Consider the following 12,744-nt stretch of genomic DNA (forward strand, 5'->3'; position numbering starts at 1 on the left):
TTTTGCATTCTTTTTTATATATTAAAAAAATTTTTATTGATTTAAAAACACCTAAATTTTTACAATTCTAAGAAAGTCATGTTTAAAAATCGATAAAAACTCCACGGAACCAAAAGTTTGTAGTTACAGTACTCCTTAAAAGCGCACACCTTTTCGTTTCTCAGAAAAACTTGACGTTTCGAAACCGGGAACTGCGCTATTAACTTAAAATCGATTTAAAATCGCGAAATTTTGCGTCAGGGTAAACGAGCATGCAAAAAAGGCCTACAGTGGAGCATTTGTGCAACGCAAAGTAAAAAATTACAAAAAAATAAGCAAATTTAAAAAAAACAGCCGTTCTCCACGCTACCCATCGGAAAAAATGAATAAAAATGAACAACAATTCCTCAATTTGAACAAAAAATGCCGCGTTGAATGAGAGAGAGGGACGAATTGAAAATAAAAATGGCTAGATCAAAAATAAATTTTTGTGGTAGGTCTAGAACCTTTCGATTTTTTGTTTTAAAATCATTTTTAGCGCTTTTATATCACAAAAATTAGTTTTTGATTAACTAATTGATTAAAATACTAATTGTCGTAAACTCCGTAAGCGATGTCTGATAAACTGATTTAGAATTGTATTCGCTGCCGCCCAATCAAATGTTTTGCGCGTCAATTAAAATGCCTTGTACGCAGATGCGCGTCGCGTGTTTCGGATGCTCGTATGGACTGACAATGTCCCCAAAAATGATTATTTCTGCTATGATCTTCGACGACTGCGCTGAGATGATCTGGAAAATTCAGATTTTTATGGATTTTGGTGAAATCCATCAAAATTTTGGTGCCAAAAATGCCCGAAAATGGCAGAATTTTCACAAAAAATCCTTAAATTTTGCCTAAAATGGCGGAAGAATTTATCGATTTTTCAGTGCTCCGAAATTCACGATAAATGATGCAATCAGATATGAAATACAAGAAGGTCGTGAGCCAGCGAAAACGAGAAGCTCAGCTGAAAAAGGCCAAGGAAATGGAGGTGATGCTCGCCGAGCTCCGTCGGGGAAAGCCGTTCAAAATGCCGTCGATTTTTACAAAGACTTTTTTTTTTCGAAATTTTCGATTTTTTTTAAATGGAAACGCGACAAATCGATAATATTTCGAAAAAAAAACGACAAATTTTCGATTTTTTTTTAAATTTTAATTTTTCGTCCAAAATTCTCTCTAAAGACTCTGGAAAATTGCAATTTAAGCTGAAAAAAGTGCATTTTCGGAGCAAAATTTTATATTTTTCCACATAAAACTCAGATAAATGGTTTGGAGTCTAATTAGAGAGAACCCGGTTTAATCCTAATCTTTCCCAATCAAAATAGATGAAAAGCGAGTCAAATTAGAAGCAGGCAAAAGCGAGTCTAATTAGAAGGAGGCCGAGTCTAAATAGATGAAAAGTGAGTCTGATTAGAAGCAGGCAAAAGCGAGTCTAATTAGAAGGAACCACTTCTAAATAGATAGAAACTGAATCTAAATAGATAGAAACTGAGTCTGGAGAGTTTCTTTTTTGTCTGTTTTTAAAATTAATCAATAAAACATTTCTTTTTCGCTTTTTTCAATTATTTAATAAAATCGTTCATTGCTTTTCTGTTTTATATAAAATTATTTGTTATTTTGAATCATTGTCGCGTTGCATGAAAATATATTGTTATTATTATTGAAAAGTCTACATATACAGTGTGGGAAAGTTCTATAGGACCCCCCCTAATTTGAAGGTTTGAGGAACTTCCGAAAATTTTTTTGAAAAACTGCTAATGCCGTTCGTTTTTAAATTGAAAAAAACCTATATACATTTTTTTCCAGAAGTTTATCTCAAAAACTGAGGTCGCGCTGGAAAAAACGTCAAAATCCAGTGTGAAACTTCTATAGGACCCCCCGTTTTTTTTCACGATTTTTACTAAAATCAACAGATTTTGGAATTTTTGACAAAGCTCAAATCAAGTTTGAGTTAGAAATGAGTTCAGATAAGCAGTTTTGACTTTAAAAAATTAATACGAAATGTTCTCGTGGGATCTCCAGACTGGTTCTGATTCTTCCGATCTTTGATGTTCAAGTCTGTTTCAAGCTTCCTGGTGCTCTCGGTAATGCCAAAACTTGATAAACTCTCTTTAACAAGTTCCTACTAAAATTCCTAGCACGCACTTTAGATGTTTCGACTGTGTAGTCAAGCTGATTTGGCAAAATATGCAGCAGGAAACAATGGAAGGCTTATCAGGAATCAAATCGTTTTTCTTTGATTACAAGGTTCCATGGGACCAATATTTCAAGTTAAATTGTCCCTCACAGATGTTATTTACTATTTTTTGCGTGAATTATTAAATGTGGAATTGTGGCATGTGTTGTGGCACACATATAGAGGCTGGAAAGCTTACTTCGAAAGCAGTCTAACTTGCAATGCCTCGAGGATCTGCCCTTTCGGACACTGAACGCGCTCAGCTGGATGTTATGAAATTGCTCAATGTGTCCCTGCATGAAATGAGTAGGAAAATTTCCCGTTCTCGACACTGTATTCGCGAGTATCTGAAGGATCCGGTGAGCTACGGTACATCTAAAAGAGCTCCTCGTCGCAAAGCTCTCTCCGTGCGTGACGAACGAAATGTGATTCGTGCTGCCTCCAACTCCTGTAAGACGGCAAGAGATATTCGCAATGAGCTTCAATTGTCTGCTTCAAAAAGGACCATCCTCAATGTCATCAAACGATCTGGTGTAATCGTTCGTCAGAAACTTCGCCCTGCTCCGTTACTCTCTGCAGACCATAAACTCAAGCGATTGGAATTTGCTAAGAACAATATGGGAACGAATTGGAGTAAAGTGAGAATTTAAAAAAGCAAGAGTGAATAATTAGGATCATTGTTTTAGGTTGTCTTCTCCGATGAAAAGAAATTCAATCTCGATGGGCCTGACGGTTGCCGCTACTATTGGCGCGATTTGCGCAAGGAACCAATGGTTTTTTCGAGACGTAATTTTGGAGGAGGAACGGTGATGGTTTGGGGAGCGTTCACGGAGAAGAAGAAGCTTGAGATACAGTTCGTCAGTAGCAAGATGAACAGCACTGACTATCAGAACGTCTTGGAACTGGAGCTCTCCAAATATCTTCGTCACTACTCCAGAAAAGACTTTAGATTTCAGCAGGATAATGCGACAATCCATGTGAGCAACTCAACCCGCGACTATTTCAAGCTCAAGAAGATCAACCTTTTTGATTGGCCAGCTCGAAGTCCTGATCTCAATCCAATCGAAAATTTGTGGGGGATTCTTGTCCGTATCGTGTATGCTCAGAACAAGACTTACCCAACAGTTGCATCGTTGAAGCAAGGAATTCTCGACGCTTGGAAGTCTATTCCGGACAACCAGCTGAAAAGTTTGGTCAGATCAATGGAGGACAGACTGTTTGAGATCATCCGCACACAAGGAAACCCGATTAACTATTGATCCTTTCTTGATTTTAGTATATGAATGTTCTGTTGTTGATCAAAAATAACTGCAACTTGTTAATACGCTGTTTCTGACTGGTTTCTTGGGGATGGCGTAAAAATGTTTATGGTGTGTGTGCTAGGAATTTTAGTAGGAACTTGTTAAAGAGAGTTTATCAAGTTTTGGCATTACCGAGAGCACCAGGAAGCTTGAAACAGACTTGAACATCAAAGATCGGAAGAATCAGAACCAGTCTGGAGATCCCACGAGAACATTTCGTATTAATTTTTTAAAGTCAAAACTGCTTATCTGAACTCATTTCTAACTCAAACTTGATTTGAGCTTTGTCAAAAATTCCAAAATCTGTTGATTTTAGTAAAAATCGTGAAAAAAAACGGGGGGTCCTATAGAAGTTTCACACTGGATTTTGACGTTTTTTCCAGCGCGACCTCAGTTTTTGAGATAAACTTCTGGAAAAAAATGTATATAGGTTTTTTTCAATTTAAAAACGAACGGCATTAGCAGTTTTTCAAAAAAATTTTCGGAAGTTCCTCAAACCTTCAAATTAGGGGGGGTCCTATAGAACTTTCCCACACTGTACTTGCAGATATAATAGGTTTTCTTCAAATGGAACGATTTAAACGATAGAATACTGGAGATATTTTGCGACATGGCGCGAAAAGAAGAAAAGAAGGGGATGTTAATTCACTGGAGAATGATCATGGTAAATTAAAATCAACAGACACTTAAACAACATCATTTAAAATAAATTTTCAGAGACGACAGAGCACATCTACGGGAATACCCACACAACGGAACGAGATGATCTGATTTCAACGAATTCAGAGGAGAATTCTTCGTCCGACGAGGAATACACGTGCATTCAGGACTGTACGAAACAATCATGAAATAGTACTTCCTTTTTCCAAGCGAGTTTCTTTGTCTTAGTTTTGTGTTTCCTTGTTTTGTATCGATGTATCACTGTTGCACGTAAATTTATCGATTAACCTTTTCTGCTCATTGCTCTCTAATAAAATATCATTCGTAATTCCCCAATTCTTTATTTGGTCAACCCGCATGTTGCTTCACATTTTTAATACCTTTTTTATATAATACATTTTTTAATACCTTTAATACAATTACAGTGAAGATGTCTCGTGTTGAGGAAATGATTAGTCGCTTTGGAAAAAGAAAAGAAGTTCCCGTTGATTTGCCAACGAAAAAGAAATCGAAAGTGGCTCCTCAATCTAAGAAACTCGAAATTCGTCGTCAGCTGCCGCAGACTGTATGTGAACTCATGTTCAGTGCTTTGAAAAAGTTAAATTTCAGGCTATGATTCGAGGAGAACTTGTCACAGAACAACCGCCTGCTCATGAAATTGTTGTGCCAAAGTCTTCACAATTTCAAAACGAAAGTGATGATGATACTGGGATGTATGAAGACACGGAAATTGATGTGGAACACGAAGAAGAAGTTCAAGAAGAGCAAATCCATGACCGCACTAAAAGAGGCGAAAGTTCGTCAAGCTCTATGAGCTCAAAATCTGGCAACTCGGTTGACACGTTATCTAATAAAAAGGTATTCAATTTGATATTTGTATATTTCAAATGAATTATTGTTTAGACCGCGGGCACGTTCTGTCCAGTGGAAGTTGGATTCGAAGTTATCGGCACTCCAGCAGAGTTGATGCCTTCGTTGAACGTGAGATTCAGATAATTATTACAAAAATAATCGATTTCATTTCAGAAACGCGTGTCACAGCTGATGAACACGAGACTCGACGTGGACTGCCGTGCTTTGGAAGAAGTTTTGGTGGCTGAGACAGTGACTACGGAAAATGTGAAGTGTGTCGCAGCGGGAGTCATTGGAGCTATGAAATCTGTGAGTTTTAATTGTCTATTTGCCTTTCAATCTTTTTCTTTAAAAATATCAACAATGCAACGTTTCAGGTTCCGTTGTTACCTCTTTTGATAATAAACTTCAGTGGAATCCAAAGATTATTTCCTTTAAAACGTTTGGTCTGGAATAATAAATGCAAAAAAGTCGATGAACTACTTAATTAGCGTCGCAACTAGTTCTCACACGCGCAAGGTTGGCTAAACAGGTAACGTTTCAGATCGTGAAGCAGAAGGTCAAGGGTTCAACTCCGGGTGGTGGCAAGATAATTTCTCCGAGAACGGTAGCAGGCTTAGAAGAGGTGTCTAGATTCCACAGGACCTGTGGAAAAAGTGAACGAACAGGGTCGGCAGGGGAGCTGAACGAGAATAGAAAATCTTTTTTTTTTCCGGAATCCAAAATCACATTTTCCAAAAATTCACTTTTAAAAATTCCGAGTCTATATAGGAGGCGAAAACCGAGTCTAAATAGAAGAATTCCGAAACTAGTTAGAAAAACTCCGAATCTAGCTAGGAGAAATCCGAAACTAGTTAGGAGAAATCCGAATCTAATTAGAAGCGGGGCGAGTCAAATTAGGAGAGCGGAGTCTAATTAGAAGCGGGACGAGTCAAATTAGAAAAAAACCCTGTTCGATTTAGGTTCGATTAGTTCTGCTCCGCATTCCGATTAGCTTCGCTTTTCACATAATCAGACTCCAAACCATTTATCTGAGAAACTCGGCCACGTAACTTGAAAAGTTTTAGCTTCAAAAATCTCCATGTACTTTGATTTCATCCTTTTCCGCATATGCACATTACCTTTCTAGATTTCAATTTAATTAGTACCTTTTTCGTGCGCACACACCAACCCTTCGAGCACACCTTCAGAATTTGTCTGCGTCTCTACAAGAACGTGTGCTCTCTCTCACTCTCTCGCATGGGTTACCTTATCACTAATCCTCTCCGTATTAGACATGCTTGCGTGGAGTATGTTTCATATTTTAGCTCCTATTATACAGCTTTTTGTCATGTCCAGTAAGGGCGAGACGGTGGTGGAGAAATTTGAAAAACCGCCGGCCATAGCGGCGTCACACGGACCAACTACCCGGAGATCTCGTGAGTTTTTCACGTGGTGCCGGGATGTCACATTACGCTTTGATCTACAAAAAATGCTGGAATTTTTTGCTCGAAAAATGTGACGTCAGCACGTTCTTAACCATGAAAAATTATTGGAAAACTCTGCATCTCTTTTCCCGCATTTTTTTGTAGATCAACGTAGATAAAAACCGAAATGAGACACTCTGACACCACGTGAGTTTTTGGGAAACTTGCGCGTCAAATATGATGTATTGGAGGTGGGACGGAGTCAATGCGCCAGATTTGACGCGCAACTGAATTTGCGCGTCAAATGTGGCGCATTGGACCTGCAGACTAATGGCAACGAATTTTACGAGCAAATTTTAATGTATTAAACATATACAAATTTATAGGATATTTCGAAAAATAGACAATATAGGAGCACAAAATTTTGAGAATGCGTACTGAGCAACATATTTGACGCGCAAAATATCTCGTAGCGAAAACTACAGTAGTCCTTTAAAGGACTACTGTAGAGCTTGTGTCGATTTACGGGATCAATCTTATTTTTTTCTTATTCAAAAAAATTTCAAAAAAATTTAATATCTAACAATTTCGAAAATTGAGCCCGTAAATCGACACTACAGTAGTCATTTAAAAAAGCAACTGTAGTTTCGCTGCAAGATATTTTGCGCGTCAAACGTGTTGCGTAATACTTATTCTCCTAGTTTTACGCTTCCGTAATAAGATACCAAAAATTGTTCTCTTCCAAAAATGATTTCACATTGTTTTTCCCGATAAACTTTCAGCTTTATCGCCCGATTTAAGTGTTTTTGTTGAAAACGCGCTCCTCTAACAGAAAAAGTTTGTGTGTGGCCGAGTTTTCTCTTTCGCGGCCGCGAAACAAGAAAGTCCGTTTTTCACTAGAAATCAGTAACAAAATTTCAGAAAAATCAATTTATTTTCATTCAGATTCAAAAATAAAACTTTTTGACGCGCAAAACTGAAGAAACTTCAAGTTTCAGGTCGAAAACTAATTGCGGAAGCGGAATTTCAGTCGAAAATTCAAAATTTGGAAGATGTTATTGCCAGGATCAAAAGCAGAAGTGTTGTGGAAGCAGTGGCCACTGGCAGGAATTTGTGATAATTATTTAAACGGTTTCTTTTGCGAATTTTCCCGAAAACAATAAAATTTTCGACTTCTACAGTGACTTGGCCGAGTTTTTGCAACTCCGCGGCCACGGAGAAGAATCGTGTTGCAAAAACAGAAAAATCAATAAAAATTTTATTAATATATCGATTTATTTATAAACTTGTCCCTGTGGTTGCTGACTGTTCGGCCTCCATTGCAAGGCGGATCGGACGTTGTTCAGCGGTGAATTCTGCGGAATAAACTCCCGTTTTAGACGATTTTGAGCTGAAAATCGATTTTTACGGGAGAAAACAATACACACGATTTGACGCGCAAGTTTTGTGATTTTACGACGGTACAATGCCGCTCAAGTAGGGCTCCCATGAAGTCGCCACAAGGGCCGCCACGCCTGCCTCAGCCGTCGCAGCGCCGGTCTCAGCGGTTTCATCGCCGGCCTCAGGGATCGCAGCGCCGGTCCCAGCGGTTTCATCGCCGGCCTCAACGGTCGCGGCGCCGGTCTCAGCGGTTTCACCGCCGGCCTCGGCGGTCGCAGCGCCGGTCTCATCGAGCGCAGCGCCGGCCTCCACGGTCGCAGCGCCGGTCTCAGCGGTTTCATTGCCGGCCTCAGCGGTCACCGCGCCGGCCTCAGCGGTTGCAGCGCCGGCCTCCGCGAGCGCAGCGGTCGCGGCGCCGGCCTCAGCGATCGCAGCGCCGGTCTCATAGAGCGCAGCGCTGGCCTCCACGGTCGCGGCGCCGGTCTCAGCGGTTTCATCGCTGGCTTCAGCGGTCGCAGCGCCGGCCTCAGCGGTCGCAGCGCCTGTCTCAGCGGTCGCGGCGCCGGTCTCAGCGGCCGCAGCGCCGGTCTCAGCGGTTTCATCGCCGGCCTCAGCGGTCGCCGCGCTGGCCTCAGCGGTCGCAGCGCCGGCCTCAGCGGTCGCAGCACCTGTCTCAACGGTCGCGGCGCCGGCCTCAGCGGTCGCAGCGCCGGTCTCATAGAGCGCAGCGCTGGCCTCTACGGTCGCAGCGCCGGTCTCAGCGGTCGCATGCGGCACGGAACCCCAAGCGTGTCGGCCGCTACCACATAACTACCTTTCGTACTTCATTGCACACGCACAGCGGCGCGCGGCGTAGGCCCGATGGCGCCTCACTCAGCTGGAGCCCTAGGTTCGAGCACACCATTTAACATAAAAAAGATCGTCGGTTTTCACCTATTTTTCAGCAAAATTACCTCTTTTTTCAAGACTAAGCTTGTTATCAGTGATAACACGAGCTTCCAGTGAATTCTGGGTCAGTGAGAATACGAAAAGCCAGCAGAGACACGTGGCGGTGAGCATATTGTTAGTGGTGGGACCGGAAAATGTTAGAAAATGATTGCAAAAAGTTGAAGCCTTTTTTTTTCAAACTTTGAACTTGATTTTTTTAGCGTTGGCAAAATTCCACGTGTTCCAATTCTCAGATTCCAACTTTAAAAATCTTTTAATATTTTTTAAATCATTATTTCAACATGTTCTCCGTGGACGACTCACAATTTTTGATGAAAAGTGAAAATTTCAAGGATTTCGAATCAAACATGCCTACCGATGCGGCATTGGTTAGCCTTTTTTGTTTGAAAAATCGATAATCTTCAAATTTTCAGGACGTTAGGAACTGGATGAGCCTTTGTTATCGGATTTATGGGTTAGTTTCCGATAGAGCGCGCATGCATTCTTGATTTATATATTACGGGAACACTAAATTCTGAGAATGCGTATTACGCAACATATTTGACGCGCAAAATATAACTATATCTCGCAGCGAAAACTACAGTTTTTCTTCAAATGACTACTGTAGCGCTGGTGTCGATTTACGGGCACGGTTTTCGAAGCAATATTAAATAACTTTGTAATTTTTGTGTTTTCTTTTAATATTTTATCGATTGAAAATTAGTCCCGTAAATCGACGCTACTGTAGTCATTTAAACAGTAGTTTTCGCTACGAGATATTTGCGCGTCAAATATGTTGCGCAATACGCATTCTCAGCATTTTGTGTTCCCGTAATACGTATTAGCTCGCTACAAAAATTCTGCAAACACCGATTGAAAGGCACTATATTTTACGCGCAAATTCAAATTTTTTGTTTTTTGCGCGTAAGATCGGATGCATTCCGCTCATTAACGAGCAATTTTTTTTAACTGTTAAATTACAGAAACATGCTGGACAATACGGAATTCTCGTTTGTTGTCAGTTTTCCGCAAATCGTTTCTCAACTCTCGTTTCTGATGTCAGTTTGTCCAAAACAAACGACCGGACTGCAAAGCGAGTTCAGCTGGAGCCCAACTACACGTGGATTTGCACATAAGATTATGGTAACTAGTAGTTTAATGCACTATATTTGACGCGCAAAAATTGAATTTCCAGCACAAAAACTTGATGGAGAGCACCGAATTGTTCATGACGCGTTGGAAAAAGGAGATGATCGATGCGGCAAAGCCGGGGAAGATTAAAAGTGCTCGGCGAGCACTTTGCTATCCGAAATATGCAATTTCATTCCATTTGAACACGTTGGAATGTCTTCGACGTTATCTTGTTGAGTGGGTGATGTTTGATGGAACCGGCAGTCATCAGCAATGGATCGGTCGGCAGTTGGGGGTACGTTGGAGTGAGATATTGCGCGGAGTCATGTAAATGCATCAGACTTGACGCGCAAATGTTGGTACTTTCTACAAAAAACCAATTTGCGCGTCAAATGTGATGCATCACAGATTTCTGGGGTCCCTCATAAATTGAAATGGAAGAGTTTGCCAAACTAGGCCATTTTGACTCGGCCATATCTGGGGTAGATTTACGGCGCGTTGCGTGTCGCGTCGCGGCTCGATTTTAGTTGTAAAACTAAATGTCCGTGTGGAGTACACAACTTTCCCGTCCGGCAGGCGATTGTCAATGGAGCGCGAAAAATTCAATAAGGAAGACCAGAGCCCCGTGATAAATGCGTCAGCCTTGACGCGCAAATCAATTTGCGCGTCAAATGTGATGCATTGAGCCCGCGAACAACACCCCCCCAATTTTTCAGATCAACTACAAGGATCAAGTTGTGATCAATGTTTGGCCGGACGAACTTCTGGCGAAAGACGAGCAACACGCTCACAAGAAGCCGCTCGGAAGACACGTGAAACCCGACGACGACGAAATGGGCAAGAGAGCGCCGATCCTCGCGTGGATCAGCCACGCTCAGGTCGCTATTCACCCCGAAATTTTCGACAGCCAATATCTGTACACTTCCAAAAAAATCGATTATATTCGTATCGCGGCGACTCCGACGATGAAGATTCAAGAGAAACCGTCGCAATTGCGTAAGCACATCACCGTAATAAAAATCGATAATATTTCCGAAAATCGATAATTGTCACAAAAAATCGATAACTGTCACAAAAAATCGATAATTGTCACAAAAATCGATAATTGTCACAAAAAATCGATAACTGTCACAAAAAATCGATAATTGTCACAAAAATCGATAATTGTCACAAAAAATCGATATTTTCACAAAAATCAATAATTTCCATAAAAATCGATAATTTTCAGCATGGAATATGATAATACTGCCGTGCGCCAAACCGGACCTCTGCTTCATCATAATTTACGACTTTTCGCGAAACCTGTGCACATATGATGATCTCCGCCTGCATGTCAACGACTACCGTCCATTCGCGCCGTGCATCGTTCGAAGATGCATGAAACGGGCCGGCGAAGAGGCGCCGTCAACCAAGAAAAATATCTACTTCCCGTATTGGAATGAAACGGAGTTCTATCCGAATAAGTATACCGAATCACTTCAGGTACGAAAATCAATAATTTCCACAAAAATCGATAATTTCCACAAAAGTCGATAATTGCCACAAAAATCGATAACTTACACAAAAATCGATAATTTCCATAAAAAATCGATAATTTACACAAAAATCGATAATTTTCCCAAAAGTCAATAATTCTTCACAAAAACCGATAATTTTCCCAAAAATCGATAATTTCCACAAAAATCGATATTTTCCGCAAAAATCGATAATTTACACAAAAATCAATAATTTAAACAAAATTCAGAAAGTTGTGAAAATGGAGGACACGTTTACGAAAGGCGGATTCGACGATTTGGCTTGTTCCAGCGCTCAACCGTCGGCGGGAGTCGGTGACATTTACAAAATGGGGCATTTGCAGAATTTCGCCACGATGAGCTTCTTCAATGTGGCCAGCTCGAAGTAAGATTATGAAAAACCTAGGCCACCGGTTTTTTTTTCGAAAAATTATCGATTTTTTCGAAATATTCGAAATTTTCCATTTCAGAAAGCCCTCCGCCGACGGAAAAGGCGCGAAAAACTCGATCAACGAAATAATCGAACGCCACGTGGACAATGAAGTTGTGCCGCACCCGTTTTGTGCGATTCTATGGGATACAAATCGGCAAGTTCCGGTTTTTATGGGAAAGTACGGTTTATTGCTTTGTTTCAGTATTAAAACAAAAAATTAATTATTTTTTTCAGAATCACCGGCAAAAAGTTGGTCGAGGAGCAGGAGCCGGAGAAGCCGGGATTTGTCGGCTCAATTATTAAATGGTTGAAATGGGATACCTAAAACTTGTTCGATACAATTTATTTTTTTTTATTTTCTCTTTTTCCCGCTTTTATTGTCGTAACAGATTAAAATTAAATAAATTTATTCTGTATAATTTTTCAAAACTACGGTATTGCAAAATCGCTGCGAGACCCGCGCGCCTTGAAATTCACTTTTCCCCCAACCAGCCGCCTAAAAAAATTCAATTAACAATTCAATTCTTCCCTTTTAAATTTTTTTACTTTTGATAAAAATATTATTTTCCCGATATAATCTATTCGCAAGCCAGCGGGCTGCCAGCAACGACGCTCCGAAATCCCGCTCGATGTACTCCTCTCGGACAATTGGCAAATAATATTTTTTGTTGTTTTTTTTTCCGATTTCATCGGATTTTCATTAATTTTTCGATTATTTGAATACAAAACTCGATTAAAAACCCAATTTTTCTATTTTAAATCAGAAAAAATTTAGTGAAATCACAAAAATTGACAGAAAACATCGAATTTTTAATTTTTAAAGTTATTTTTCAAAGTTTCCGTTGAATTTATCTGTAAAATCGATCAAATTATATTATTATAATTATTATCCATTCCAAAACCAACGAAAAGCCAGAAACGATGCTCCGAAATCCCACTTTTT

The 12,744-nt window shown here is 40.2% G+C and overlaps 4 protein-coding genes across 4 annotated transcripts; 3 read left to right on the forward strand and 1 right to left on the reverse strand.

Annotated features, from left to right (window-relative positions):
- Positions 1–4,588: 4,588 nt before the first annotated feature.
- Positions 4,589–7,517, forward strand: Y66D12A.1 (Envelope-like protein; the record flags this gene model as incomplete). Its single annotated transcript, NM_067100.2, has 6 exons — positions 4,589–4,723; positions 4,768–5,016; positions 5,062–5,139; positions 5,185–5,319; positions 5,388–5,542; positions 7,415–7,517. 5 exons carry the CDS (start codon positions 4,589–4,591, stop codon positions 5,499–5,501), a joined length of 711 nt encoding a protein of 236 aa, NP_499501.1. The 3' UTR covers positions 5,502–5,542; positions 7,415–7,517.
- On the forward strand, positions 6,287–7,683 carry Y66D12A.30 (Transposase; the record flags this gene model as incomplete). The annotated part of the gene is made up of 2 exons (NM_001268204.2): positions 6,287–6,428; positions 7,415–7,683. The coding sequence occupies 2 exons, from the start codon at positions 6,287–6,289 to the stop codon at positions 7,531–7,533; spliced, it is 261 nt and encodes an 86-aa protein (NP_001255133.1). The 3' UTR covers positions 7,534–7,683.
- Y66A7A.9 (Neuropeptide-Like Protein) lies at positions 7,661–8,890 on the reverse strand. Its single transcript, NM_001268205.2, has 2 exons — positions 8,750–8,890; positions 7,661–7,806 (listed from the first exon to the last, which is right to left on the reverse strand). Exons 1-2 carry the CDS (start codon positions 8,853–8,855, stop codon positions 7,691–7,693), a joined length of 222 nt encoding a protein of 73 aa, NP_001255134.1. The 5' UTR covers positions 8,856–8,890; the 3' UTR covers positions 7,661–7,690.
- A 135-nt stretch (positions 8,891–9,025) lies between these two features.
- On the forward strand, positions 9,026–12,220 carry Y66A7A.4 (Aminotran_5 domain-containing protein; the record flags this gene model as incomplete). The annotated part of the gene is made up of 9 exons (NM_067101.2): positions 9,026–9,112; positions 9,158–9,198; positions 9,707–9,866; positions 9,919–10,149; positions 10,571–10,850; positions 11,083–11,336; positions 11,599–11,753; positions 11,839–11,979; positions 12,036–12,220. The coding sequence occupies 9 exons, from the start codon at positions 9,026–9,028 to the stop codon at positions 12,124–12,126; spliced, it is 1,440 nt and encodes a 479-aa protein (NP_499502.1). The 3' UTR covers positions 12,127–12,220.
- Between the last annotated feature and the right edge of the window lie 524 nt (positions 12,221–12,744).

Source organism: Caenorhabditis elegans, chromosome III, assembly GCF_000002985.6.
Source record: "Caenorhabditis elegans chromosome III".
Classification (NCBI taxonomy): domain Eukaryota; kingdom Metazoa; phylum Nematoda; class Chromadorea; order Rhabditida; family Rhabditidae; genus Caenorhabditis; species Caenorhabditis elegans.